The 14,465-nt window shown below is 36.6% G+C and overlaps 1 protein-coding gene across 7 annotated transcripts in view; it reads left to right on the top strand.

The window, feature by feature from the left end:
• The window catches only part of ARHGEF12 (Rho guanine nucleotide exchange factor 12), a 150,338-nt gene that overhangs the window by 84,592 nt on the left and 51,281 nt on the right, over nucleotides 1–14,465 (top strand). For 4 of the 7 annotated variants that reach the window (XM_078432850.2, XM_078432849.2, XM_078432854.2 and 1 more), the window contains 7 exons: nucleotides 2,830–2,928; nucleotides 3,552–3,601; nucleotides 6,010–6,067; nucleotides 8,608–8,786; nucleotides 9,990–10,067; nucleotides 10,260–10,379; nucleotides 11,959–12,099. In XM_078432850.2, the coding sequence (XP_078288976.2) occupies nucleotides 2,830–2,928; nucleotides 3,552–3,601; nucleotides 6,010–6,067; nucleotides 8,608–8,786; nucleotides 9,990–10,067; nucleotides 10,260–10,379; nucleotides 11,959–12,099 (725 nt within the window). The remainder of the gene's footprint in view (nucleotides 1–2,829; nucleotides 2,929–3,551; nucleotides 3,602–6,009; nucleotides 6,068–8,607; nucleotides 8,787–9,989; nucleotides 10,068–10,259; nucleotides 10,380–11,958; nucleotides 12,100–14,465) is intronic. The other 3 variants (XM_078432852.2, XM_078432853.2, XM_078432851.2) reach the window with 2 other exon arrangements.

Genomic DNA, 14,465 nt, shown 5'->3' with positions numbered 1-14,465 from the left:
ATACAGGACCATCACCCCAGAAAGTTCCTGCGTGTCTCTTTGTGGTCATTCTTACCCTTCCTCCCAACCCTGCCCCTAGGCAACCACTAATCTGCTTTTGTTACTGTTCTTCAGTTTTGCCTGTTCTCCATTTGGAATAACATAGTATGTACTCTCTTTTGTATCTGTTTTCTTCTGCTTAGCATGATGTTTTTGTGATTCTTACATGTTTGCTACACGTGTGAGTTATTCCTTTTTTTTTTTTTCTTGCCAAGTAGTATTTTTTATAACGGATACACAACAGTATGTTTATCCACTCACGTGTTGATGGACGTTAGAGTTGTTTCTAGTTTTTGGCTCTTATGAACAAAAGTGCTATGAATGTTTGTGTACCAGTCTTTACGTGGACATGGGTTTTCATTTCTCTTGGGAGTGAAATTGTTGTGTCATGTGTAAATGCATACTCACCTTTTGATTCGAGTACTCATGTTTATAAGAAATTTCTAAACTGTTTTCCAAAGCATTTGTACCATTTTACACTCCTGTCAGCAGTGCATGAGCATTCCAGTTGCTCCACATCCTTGCTAACATTTGATATTATCAGTCTTTTTATTTTTAGCCATTTCTAGTTACCGTATAGTAGTATCTCATTGTATCTTAATGTGCGTCTTCCTGATGACTGCAGATGTTGAGCACCTTTACCTGTGCTTATTGGCCATTCAGTATCTTTCTTTGTGATGCGTTTATTTAGATCTTTTATTCTTTTTCTTTTTTATATATAATTTTATTTATTTATTTTTTAATATGTTTTATTTATTTTTGAGACAGGGAGAGACAGAGCATGAACAGGGGAGGGTCAGAGAGAGGGAGACACAGAATCTGAAACAGGCCCCAGGCTCTGAGCTGTCAGCACAGAGCCCAACGCGGGGCTCGAACTCACGGACCGCAAGATCATGACCCGAGCCGAAGTCGGCCGCTTAACCGACTGAGCCACCCAGGCGCCCCAATATAATTTTATTTTTAAGTAATCTCCAGACCCAACATGGAGCTTGAACTCACAACCCCGAGTTCAAGAGTCACATGCTTCACTGACTGATCCAGCCAGGTGCCCCGAAATCGTTTGCTGTTTTTAAAAGGTGTCCCCTAGGGGCGCCTGGGTGGCTCAGTCGGTTAAGCAGCTGACTTTGGCTCTGGTCATGATCTTGCCATTCGAGAGTTCAGGCCCGCGTCAGGCTCTGTGCTGACAGCTCAAAGCCTAGAGCCTGGTTCGGACTCTGTGTCTCCCTCCCCTGCTCATGCTCTGCCTCTCTCTGTCTCTCTCTCACAAAAATAAATTAACATTTAAAATAAATAAAGTAAAATGTGTCCCCTATTATTGAATTGTAGAGTTGTTGTTGTTGTTGTTTAAATATAATAAAGATACAAGTCCTTTATCAGATATTTGTGTCGTGAATATTTTCTCCTACTCTGTGGCTTGCCTTTTCATTTATCAGTGTTTGGAAGAGCAGATATTTAAAATTTTGAGTCCAATGTATGATTTTTTTTTCTTCTATGGTTGATGCATTTTGCATCCTAAAAGATCTCTGCCTACCCTAAGGTCTTGATGATTTTTTCCTGTGTTTTCTTATGAAAAGTTGAAACCTTTGTGTTTAGGTCCATGATTCACTTTAATTTCTCACGTAGGGTTATGAGTGAGGTTCATAGTTTGTGTTTCCTGTACTGTGATATACTTATTCCAGGCTTTCGGTTGTAGTAGGCTCACATACTTGTGACATTGCACGACAGCGAGAAATACGTGTATTCATTAACATGCAATCTTTAACATACCCTTTGTTTTGTGCATCAGACTTATTTAAAAGGTCATGCTCTTTGTATAAAAATCTTTATTCTGAAGAAATTGTTATTTTCTCATCATCACTATACTTGCATTATTCTCCGTATTTTGTATATTGATTTTTGGTGAAGCATTTAGATACTGCAAAGCTGAAAGTGTTAAATCTCTGGCTAACACAGAGTTCAGGATCTTTAGATCTTGATCTGTGATCAAACAGCCTTGGGTGTCAATCAGGGTTCTGTGATGGGACATCTCTCTTCCTCTGGTTGTGGCCCTCTTTCTCTCGCCTTGCCTTGACTACTTTTGTTTGCTGTCTAGCTAAAAGGAAAACAGTTCTCCTGTAGAATCCAGGTGAGTGTGTGAAAGAAATGAACTGGTTGAGCTCGCAGGTTCTTTCTTTGTCTTTTCTACTTTTTTCTCCTTTCTGTTTATTTTTTCTATGAGCCGGGGTCTGTCTTTGAACTTGCTCGTTTTGGGAGAAGATCTGCCGGTGCTCTTCTTTGTATAGTCAGTTTCCCTCACATAGTCAGTTTTTTTCTGAGTGGATTTTTCTGAGAGTGAGATTGGATTTCTCTAGGGTTTACCAGGGGATGCTTCTAGCCTTATGTCCCAAAATACTTGATTTTCTTGGGTTTAAATACTAACTAGAGCACCGAAAAACACAGTGCGGTGGGGAGGATTTTGTGTTACACATAAATAGCAGAGATGTGAATAGGCTTCCGTTCTGTCTCCTCTCTAATAATTCGTCTTTTCCACTTTGCCGTAGCTGTTTTTAATCTTGAGGCAATTCTACTCTACCTCTCCAGTGAGAGACCAACATATATGGCTCTTCGTGATGTTCTTGTGTTTGTTTTGTTTATGGGGTTAGTACTCTGATTTGTGATAAGGGCCTCACATGTCATCTTGTGTTTCTCCAGATAGAATACAGTTCATTACAGTTCATTATTAATATGTAATAATGTCTTTTTCTCTCCATTTTCTCTTCCTTCTCTCTTTACCCTGTGGTTCTTGTGCAGGTCTTGTTCAGCGTTGTGTGATCATCCAGAAGGATGACAATGGATTTGGGCTGACGGTCAGTGGAGACAATCCAGTCTTCGTACAGTCTGTCAAAGAAGGCAAGGCATTTTTTAAAACAGTCTTGTCACTTGGGAGCAAACAGAGTAAGAACAGAAAAGCTTCATATTTCTTGTGCATAATAAAATAATCACATGCACTGCTGGTCATGTGGCCTGTTGGGCTAGATCAGTCTTTAGTGTCATATTTATAGGTACAAATTTACCCTAGGTGATTTTCTTTGTACTCACTAGGAAGAAAACAGTCTCATATAGTTTTAGAAACCGTATGACTCCTTGTTCATGTTTATTCATTATCACTTACAGAAATTTATGGACTTTTATTTTTTCATGGCACCAGAGATATTTTGGTAGACCAGATTAAAGAAATGGTTATATGCTCAAAAACATCTACTTTTCCCAAAATGATAATAATATGTTCTGTTACTCTATGTCAAATACTTTATTTGGATACTATAGTTTGAGGTAGGTATTTTTCATCCCCATTTTATAGGTGATATTGAGGCTTAGAGTAAGAAAACATAAAATTGACTGATTTTATGGTCATACAACTAGTGAGTGGCAGAGCCCATGTTTTTTAACCATTTGGTTATGTTGCCTTTTTCAAGAAGATTATCAGTACATGGCAAATGAATTACATTTTGAGTAATTAATTTTTCTTACAGATGGAGCAGCCATGCGGGCTGGAGTACAGACAGGTGATCGAATCATCAAGGTAAGGAAAAGATGGAATTTATGGTAGATTAAAAAACAGCATATATTAGCCATATTTGGGGTTGGATTTGTTTTTGGATTGGATTTTTCACTTGGAGTTTTGCAAAAACAGTGCATTATATAGGATGTATTTATAAAAAACTTATTTATTTTAAGGTTAATATTACTCTACTGAAGGGCATAATAAAAGACTCGAATAAATGGAGTCTTGTTCTGGGATAGGAAAGTAAGTCAGTTATAAAGATCATTTCTCTCCAGACTAATCTGTTAGCAAGAAAGTCTCATCAAAATATACTAATATGATTGAGGAGATGTGTCATTACTTGTGAAACTGATGATTCTTCCAAATGGATTTTACAGAGGTATAAGAATAGCTAAAAAAAACAAACACGTATGGGTATGTGTGAGATGAGATGTAGGGATTAATTCAAAGCAAGTGGCTCTAGTCTAGATATAGACCTATCAGTCCAGAAACAAGCCTGGAATTCTGACAAGCATGAAAAGAGTGGATTGGTTACTAATTACTCTTTTTTTTTAAGCTTATTTATTTACTTTGAGAGAGAAAGAGGGAAAGAGAGCACGCACGCAAGTGGGAGAGGGGCAGAGAGAGGGAGAGACACTTCCAAGCAGGCTCCACACTTGGCAGTGCAGAGCCTGATGCTCTGCCGTAATCAAGAGTTGGATGTTTAACCGACGGAGCCACCCAGGCGCCCCAGTTAGTAATTATTCTTGAGACAGTTGAGTAATTTGAATACTTAAAATCAAATTACTGTACAGGAAAACACACCATGAATGTATTTACAACTACCTGGAAAAAAAATATTTGAAACTTAGTATAGAGTAGGATATCCTTGCTTGTAAAGCGCATTTTTAAATTCCTAAGAAAAGAATAAATAAATAGCTTAATAGAAAAATAGGCAGAGAATTTTATCAGTTCCCCAAAGTAACTGAAATAAATATTATAGAGAATATGTCTCACCTCACTGATAACAAAGAAGTAGAAATTAAAATTGTGAGTGAGGGGCGCCTGGGTGGGTGGCTCAGTCGGTTGAGCATCTGACTTGAGCTCAGGTCATGATCTCACAGTTTGTGAGTTCAAGCCCCACATCGGGCTGTGCACCGACAGTGCGGAGCCTGCTTCGGATCCTCTGTTTCCTCTTTCTCTGCACCTCCCCAGCTTGGGTGCGTGCTCTCTCTCAAAAATAAACAAACATTTAAAAATAAAATGGTAGGTGCAAATATATTTGGTTGTGAGGAATTTTAAAGATTATTGATAATACACATTTGGCATAGTTTAGGTATGGTAAAATGGCTGTTTTCATAAACTTGTGAGTATAAATTGGGTAGTATCTATTTGGGTGGAAATCTGTGAATTTGCATCAAAGATTATATACTTTCAAAAAGTATATGACCTTTGACCAGAAACTTTGCTTTTGGGAACTTAAACCTAAGAAAGTAAGTTTACAAATGTGAACTGGTATATATACAGGGAAATTCATTTCAGCCTTATCATATTGAAAATTTGTAAACAGGCCAAATGTGCATAAATGGAGGGTGAGAGAAAGAAATTCCATTTCATCTACATCTGTTAAAAAAAGAATGGATTAGGTCTGTGTGTGCCTATATTGAAAGATATCCACAGTAGAATGAAAAAGTATTTGCAGAAAACAAGACAGATATAATGTATATGTATATGTGCCTGGGTATCTGGTGTGTGTTTGCTAAAATAGTGTCTCACAGATTAAATTTCTTGGGTTAATAGTGATCATCTCTGGTGCGCATGGTTAGTATTTTACTGCTGTTTTTGACACTGACATATTTGAACTTGTAAAAATTAGCATTACTTACATCAACAAAAATAATGGTAGATCCGTGTTTGATATTTATATCTTAATTTGGTTTAGTTGAGACTTTGGATAACCTTTCCCACAGTTAGCCTGTCTGAAAATTAATGTTCATTGTAAAGATTAGGTCACGATTGGAAAACTCAAAGTAAATTGAGTATTGTGGAAATATTGCTTATTTTTTTATCTTTCAAAAAAATTAGTATGATTTTGACAAATCACAGAATTTGTAATTAAAAGCAGAGAAGTCCTTTTTGTTTGCAAGAGTCCTTCACTGTGAAGGACTTGTAAAACCTGTTGCATGGTGTATTTTGTCATTTTTCATGGTAAATTGTAATGTCCTTTAAATCAAGGCCTTATTTTGCATTCAACTTCATTTGATTGCTGAGTATACGTTATAGAACAGTGAGAAAAGTGAATATTGCACCCAATACATACATATTTTAATGTAGTTATGTGTACTATGTTATATTATAATGGGTTGTACTATGTATAATAATTCCTGAAGTCAATTTATCCATTCTCAGTGAAGTGTACCTGACATACACTTTCCATTTTCTTAAAGGTGAATGGTACATTGGTGACTCATTCAAACCATTTGGAAGTGGTGAAGCTAATCAAATGTAAGTGTTATTCTTAGTGTTAATTGGTTTCTGAATTCCTTAAAGTAGGGATCAGCAAACATTTTCTGTGATAGGCCAGATAGTAAATATTTTAGGATTTGTGGGCCTTACAGTGTGCTAGTCAACTTTGTCATTGTAGCACAAAAACAGCCATACACAGTATGTAAATGAACGGGTGTGGCTGTGTTTCAGTAAAACTTTATTTTGTCAGAACAGTCTGGGCTGGACTTAGCCTCTTGGCTGGAGTTTGCTTTAACGCTGCATTAAAGGAAAGTCTGAGGCGAAAATTCTTAATTTACTAATAACTATCTTCGGTCCACTTCATATACATGGTTGATTATAATATCCTTGTCATTCTTGGTAATATGGTAATACGGAAAGCGTATGGTAATATGGAAATGCATGAGTCATCTGAGGGGGAAGAGATTGAGAATTGAGATGGAATGACCCAGATGAACTGAAATGGAACTTTAAAAATCATCTGGCATAATCATGTTTCCTCAGATAAGTAAAAGATTAAATAAAATGCAGGGTAGTGATCTCTTGGAAATCTCCAGAGTTAAGAATTTAGAATCTTCTGCATCAGACTATTCCACAGTAAAGTAGACTACAATTGGGGCACGTGGGTGGCTCACTCAGTTAGGCATCTGACTTCATCTCAGGTCACGATCTCACGGTTCATGAGGTCAAGCCCGTCCTTGGGCTCTGTGCTGACAGCTCAGGGCCTGGAGCCTGCTTCGGATTCTGGGTCTCCCTCTCTCTCTGCCCCTCCCCCACCCATTTCTGTTTCTCTCATTCTCTCAAAAATACACATTAAAAAAAATTTTTTTTAAAGTAGACTACAAGTGAGAAATAGTTGTTTATAGTTGAGCAGAAACACTACTGTTTTATTTAATCCATTTTTTTTTCATAGACTGGACATCTTTTGGATAAATTTAATAAATGGCATTCCTCCTTGGCCATCTTACTGTTTAAAACAACCCTTGAATTCTTTTACGTTTATCAGACTCCCAGTGCTCTAAATGGTCGCTGTGATCATAGTTCTTAATCTCAGTATGTTTTAAAAAGAAAAGGGACAATCAAAATTAGGTCTGCGTTTATGAATAAATTTGATTATTTATATGATGAGATTGTGATTTATGCATTTTTATGTGCTACATAAATATGATGGCTTATGATAATAACTAAATATATGCCTGATAACTAACTATTGCAGAGTATAAAAAGATGATTTCTTTAGTTTTTTAGGTTATATATTTTATCCATTCCAATGTAAATTTTACTTAAAAAGTTAAATCCTATCACTATAGCAAAAGATGACTTATCTAATAACGAGAGCCTAGCTAAAAACTTAAAGCATAAAACACTCTGAGTGTCCAACAGATATAAATTTGCAGTGCCTCAAACCTGTGTATACTATAGCATACTAAAGTATACTATACTTACGCTGGAGGTCCCCCATGTCCTACTGTGTAATGAATGCATTTTCTAGACATAATACAAGTGATTTCAAATGAAAGCAGTTGAAACATAGCTGAGGAAGGGAAGGGAAGGGAAGAAATAGGAAGCTAACAGAGGCAAGCACATGGATAAGTAAATAAGACATAGTAGATGACTTTCTCACAGAGAGAAATATAATAAAAGAAAACCTTGAAAAGCATATGTACCTAAAATACCCCCAAATAATAGCATTTGTGACCAATAAGTGTTAAAAAAAAAAATGGTTTTTAGGACCCCAGACACTGAAATAATTGACAGTGAGTTCCATGGACAGTTAAATAGGGAGAAAAGTATGAATGCATTTAAAAGTTCTATTGGAAAGTCTAAGAGGAAGATTTTGTTACTCAAAGGTCAGCTATCTAGAAAAGTCCTTAATTTGAAAGTCTCATTTTTTTCTCAATGCTAGATAAATGAGCGTCCGTTGTCGAGTCTTTCTGGTCAGGGTTGATTTTGCTTTCTGTGCTTTCTTCCCCCTGTAATATGCTTAGTGAATTTCTGTCTTCTCCACAGTTTAAAATAAAAACTGACTATTTATTTATTGGGTTTTCTTCTCCAATTTTCGTGGGTTTTTTTGGTCATATGCATTTTTTAAAGTTATTTTAAAAATGCGTCATGATACTCTAGAAAATTAGTTAATCCCTGCCTAATTATAGCGTTTTAAAATAGGATCATTCCTTAAATTTACATTTGAGAAATTAATTGAACATAACCATTAGTAGATGGTTGCTACTAACACACTCTTCCCTAAATTAAAAACAATTCTTGGGACTAGAAATTTTGTTTGCTTTTATGTAATATCTGATATTTTGAGTGGTAATTTGCTATCTGAAAATGGCACTGTTCTTTTAGATTTTTAGGGGAGTAACAAAAGAGAAATGACAAGTTGGATTCTTTTTTTCTGGAGCAATGGTTAGCAGATCATGCTTGCTTACATAACTGGATCTTATAGGACTGTCAAAGATGAAGTAGTGAAATGCTGTAAAAAAAGGTGACAATGTTCTTTTTCCTTCCCTCCCCTTTCTCTATCTACCCCTCCAAAGCTGGTTCCTATGTAGCTCTCACTGTTCAGGGACGCCCACCTGGGTCGCCCCAGATTCCACTTGCCGATTCTGAAGTAGAGTCATCAGTCATTGGACATATGTCTCCCATCATGACATCCCCTCATTCACCTGGAGCATCTGGGAACATGGAGAGAATTACTAGTCCTGTGCTCATGGGGGTAAGAGGGGGAAAACTTCTTTATAAATGCTCAGTTTATATAATGGTGCCTTTGCTTTCTATTAAGAGTTTTGAAGTGTTGAGCTGACAAATTCAAGTTCAAGATAGTAGAAAACAGCTCCCTAATATAAAAATTTACATAATAGTTTGAAATGATTATAGGGTATTGGGATAACACATTTAAGTAACAAATATTTAACACCTGCCGTATACAAAACAGGAAGTCATTCACAAAAATACAGTTAAGATACCCTATGTTCAAGGTCCTTAGTTATCTTAGAATATATAGTTTAAGAAGACAGAGGTATTTTTGTTTGTGTATTGTTGTGTCCCCAATGCTTAAAATATTGCTCGGCGTATAGTAGGTACTTAAACCTTTGTTGTTTGAGATAGAATCAAGGGTATATGAGTAATTACAATACAAAGGCAGAATGTAGACATTATGAAGGGGAAAATACTAAGTTCTGTGACAATTCAAAGGGAGGAAGTACATCCAGTTGTAGTAAGGAAGGACTTTATGGAAGGCTATTAATTGAATTGGACCTTGAAAAATGGGTATCACTTAAGTGGTGGCAGTGGGAGAAAAGTAGCCCAGGTAAAAGAAGTAGAATAAAGAGAAACAAAGAGCCAAGAAAGCACCAAGTATTGGGGGGAAGTTGCCAGGACTCTCGTTTGGCCGGTGCCTATTAAGGCTTGAAGTAGTGGGAGATGAGGCTTGAAAAAGGTAAGACTATTTGAAAAATCACAACTACCAGACTCATTTACATGTAACTGGGTGGGCAGTAAGAACCTATTAAAATTTGGGGGGAGCGAGAGAGTGATTTTAGGAAGGCTAATTAGGTAAAATATTATAGGGTTGTGAAGCAAAGAGAGAGGAGTTAGGGAGCTGTCTTAATATTTCAGGCAGGAAGTACTAGGAGTCGTGCATGAGGATTGGTAATACAGATCCAAAGGATGGAAAGTGTAAGATCTTATTCTTGTACTTAAGGCAATTTCATTTCTCCAGCTAATAAACAGTATTTAATGTTTTCTTGAACTTAGTTTAGTAAAAGTGAAATAAAAGGGCTGAAATTTCTCAATAACCTTCTAAGTGTCATGTCTAATAGCCTGTCTTCATAACTGCTATTTATTTTAGCTTCACTTTCCCTGTATTGGTTCTTTTTTGTTTGGTTGTTGTTGTTGTTTTTTTTTATCTTTTTTCTAGGAGGAAAACAATGTGGTTCATAACCAGAAAGTAGAAATTCTGAGAAAAATGTTACAGAAAGAACAAGAACGGCTGCAGGTACTAAATTAGAAATGGGGCTGTTTACAGGCCAGTGAAAATGTGAGTGGGCATAGTTGAGTTGATATTTGTCATGATCACAATCACGCAGTATTGTAATCAATGCCATCTGCTAATTTATTAAGAATGGACTTTTTCTATATTTTCTTGACATAAGTAATTAATTCTCAAAATATTTTTATAACTTTTCAGTTATTGCAGGAAGATTACAACCGAACACCTGCCCAAAGATTGCTAAAAGAGATCCAAGAGGCCAAGAAACACATTCCTCAGCTGCAAGAGCAGTTATCCAAAGCCACAGGCTCTGCTCAGGTAGCATCGCTGTTAAAAATGCTACCCAACTTTTTGCAGGAGATTTTTCTTCTGGGAATGTGTTCAGTTCAGAGGGTTGCAGTTGCCTTTTTTAAAAGTGATTTTTTTCTAGCCTAGGCCAACAGGATGTCCTGTGTAGCATGTTACAGAAATAATGATGAACTAAAAGAAATGTGGGCTTCTAATTCTCTGCTTGCTCATGATATCATGTTTCTTTGTTCCGTAATAACTTTAAAAAGAATTGAGTGCTTTTGCTTTGATGTAACAAACTACCAAAATGTATTCAGACGCATATATTTACATTTTTGAGACTCATTCTGCCATTTTGTAACAGAATGGCAGTTAAGTTTTTAGGAACAGATTTTATAAAATGACAGGCATTATGCTAAATACAGAGACAAGCGTTTTCTTGCTTAATCTTCACAACAAGCCTCCAAGATTAGATACTACTATTGTTTCCCCCCATTCTACGTGTACACTTAGAGAACCTCAGAGAGAGGAAATAACTTGTCTGAGGTCGTGTACCTCAAAAGCAACGGAACTGGATTTAAACCCAGTCTGATGAGTTCAAAGCACTTTCATATTGTTTACAACTATATTTTTACTGGAATTTTAAACTAGATTTAAACAGAGTTTGTTACATAGGTATAAGTTATGGAGATGATGGTCTCATTAGAAAAATAGCTTAAGCAGATTTATATTCTGTAATATTCATGTTTGGAATATGAAAGGCTCCTTATAATTTATCTTAAAGCAAAATGGACAAATTACCTGCACCATTTAAACTGAGTAAAAGCTCTTGATTTATCATGCTTCCTGAGTCTATAAGTGAAAAACACTGGTTCATAGAAAGCCGCAGATTCTTTGAGATCATCTAGCCTCATCTCATTTTAAAGTCAAAAAATCATGCGGTTGAGAAAATAAGGGGCTACACTGGTTAAGTGACTTACACAAGGGCGCACAGCTGTCAGGTCTCCGGACTTCCTGGTTTGGTGTACTTTCCATTTACACAGTATTTTTTTTTTCATTACTTTTAGTCCCATTATCTCTATGAAATTTTGAGTCCTATGCCTCAGTAATGTTGACAGTTTTATGTTGTTATAATTACTGAGCGAAGACAACATTCTTATTCTGTTCAAACAATAAAAACGTGGTTCCTGATCTAAAAGCCTGTAATAATTTATATTATAGTATTGTGTCCCAGAATTGGCAATTTTTTGAAATTTTAAAGTGTTAGAAGGTAGTTAACCAGAATCTATAGTGTAATAATCTTTGCTGTAATGGGCAGGAAATATGAATTATACAGTTTAACCTTTTTGTTCTATTCAGAAGTTTGAACTTTTATTCTCTTTGCTAAATTCAGATCATGCCATTTTAGAACCACAGAATTAGTAACTACTGATGCTTTAAATTTTTAAAGGTTTAAACTTTCTTGATTGAATCAAACTGGCCAGCTTTTACCAGTCTCCGTTTAGATTGCAGCGTGAGTCTGTTTCTTTATGCAGTCAGTAATGACTTTTTTTTTTATTGTGTTGGTGTGTTTGTGTGTGTGTGTGTTTGTGTGTTTAATCTGTTTTAGGATGGAGCTGTAGTTACGTCCTCCAGGTCTTTAGGTGACCCCCCGACAGTCAGTGAGGTAGAAGCAGACCCTGGTGACGGACTAGGGAGAATTGACTACAGCAGCGGAGATGCTTCTCGGCCCAGTAGTGACAGCGCAGAAGTAAGTGTTCTACGTCTTGGTCTTGTATTCTTCTTTACAGCTCCTTTCCATATTTGATTTTAAGTGACGTGAATAAGAGGTGCTCTCTTATACTTTCTTTTTATCACCACCGCCTTTAATAGAGCAATCTGATGAGCAGAAATCCTGGCCACTGTTGTATATGAGCTTTTAATTCCAGAGTTCACTTTTTCCCTTAGACACACATTGCCAAATGTTTCTTTTGAGGAGGTGGAATTTCCCAGCAGGCCTCTTGTTTGTGGGTTGAGAAGTTAATAATGCTAGTGTTTTTTTACTGAACCAAGAAGCCAACTGTTGATATCTTTAAGTGCATGTTAATATTCCATTTGTGGTCAGAGTGACTCAGTCTTGAATCATGGGGCACTTTGCCATTACAAAGAGGAAAAGCCTTAGTCCTGTTAGATAGACTTGAGTTAATAGCCCTTGTTTAGTAATGCTTTCTTGATTAACCCCAGAATTGCCAGATAAACATGGGTATTTGTTAAGAAGATCATAAGAAAATATTTCAAATTGAATATGATGTAGCACCATAGTCATACGAGTACTTAAAAGCTAAGTTCACTGTTGCTTACTCAGCAATACTTTGTAAATGGTATGCAGTGATAAGAATGATGACTTAAAAAAGTAGACCACCCTCTTTAAAAGTGAGGAGGAAAATAGTCTAAACCAGTGTTTTGGAAACTGTAGATCATGGAGTCAGTTTAGTGGATTAGGGCTAGCATTAAAAAAGAAAGAATAGTATAGGAAATAATGCTTTGCAAAATGTAGATGAGGTAACATACTTCTTGTGACTTTTGTTATATACACGTGTATGTGTGTATGTGCGCGTGTGTGTGTTCATTCGTATGCTGGTTAACAATGTAAAATTTCTTTCTCTTTTTAAATTTTTTTAACGTTTATTTTATTTATTTCTTGAGAGACAGAGCATGAGTGGGGGAGGGGCAGAGAGGGAGGGAGACACAGAATCCGAAGCAGGCTCCAGGCTCCGAGCTGTCAGCACAGAACCCAATGAGGGGCTCGAACCCACAAACTGCAAGATCATGACCCAAGCCAAAGTCGGACGCTCAACCAACTGAGCCACCCAGGCTCCCCAACAATTAAAATTTCTTTTTCTTATTGAAGGTTGTGATAAAAAAATTTGGAAGCCACCAGTTAAAGCCATCAGTCAGGCCACCTTTTGAGGCTTAGGCCCAATGACTCAGTCCTTCATTCAGGGAAAATTTGAGGATTTTTTTTTTTTTTTTTTTTTTTTAAAGACAGTGCTAACATAACAGTCTTATGATTGGTCGATAGGCTAAAGGTTTTAATGAAAAATTTCAATTTTGACTCAAGAAAAAAACATTTACTGGCCATACACACCATATGCTATAATGACTCGTTTATGTTACTTATTTTAGTTAATTCTCAAAACAGCCTTATGAAGTAGTACTATTGTTACCATAATTTTACAGAAGAAAAAACTGTGGCCAAAGGGAGTTAACTAATTTGCTGACTTATCCCGATAGTATGTGATCTGCCTACATCTAGCTCTAAAGTACCATTACCTGAAATATAAACAAAAGCCCTGAGGAGTAAAAATGCATAACATTTTGGGAGAGCAGTGAAAATTTTACTGGTATTTGGGATAGATGAATGGAATGGCTAGAATTTATCTTAGAAACAGAGGCTTGAGTTCAGGTTTTAGAGGCCTTCAAGTTGTTCTAGAAGTATTGTTTTTGGGAGGTCCTTCTCACATTCTCCTTTTAGATTCACTGCTGCTTCTCCTGTTTTCATGGCTCGTCTTTACCATTTGATAGTTTCTTGAGAGGACAGGGACAGTCTTATTTGACTCCATGTCTCCAAAGTCTGGCAGATCCTACAATCAGGAATTCAGAACAGATGGTACAAAAGAAAACTTTGAATTTTACCTTGTATTTAGAGGAATGTTACAATAAAATATGTGGGTTGGAAATACAACTTCATGGAGGCACCTGGGTGGCTAAGTCAGTTGAGCATGTGACTCTTGATTTCGGCTCAGGTCGTCGTCTCATAGTCATGAGATCGAACCCCACGTTAAGCTCTGCACTGAGTGTGGAGCCTGTGCTTAAGATTCTCTCTCTCTCTCTCTCTCTCTCTCTCTCTCTCCCTCCCCCCCACCCTCGTCCCCCCCTAAAAATTAAAAGAAAAAAAGAAATATAACTTTATGAAACACAGAGTGAATTGGCAAGTGTAGAAATAAACATTCCAGTGACTTGAGATTATTTGAGATGTACTTGGTGTTTAGTAAGTATTTGTTTTGGTTTTTTTAAATTTTTTTTTAATGTTCTTTGAGAGAGAGAGAGCACGAGTAGGAGAGAGATGGAGAGAGA

Source organism: Panthera onca, chromosome D1 (genome assembly GCF_046562875.1).
Source record: "Panthera onca isolate mPanOnc1 chromosome D1, mPanOnc1 haplotype 2, whole genome shotgun sequence".
NCBI classification, from domain to species: Eukaryota; Metazoa; Chordata; class Mammalia; order Carnivora; family Felidae; genus Panthera; species Panthera onca.
This window is presented reverse-complemented; position numbering and strand designations above follow the sequence as displayed.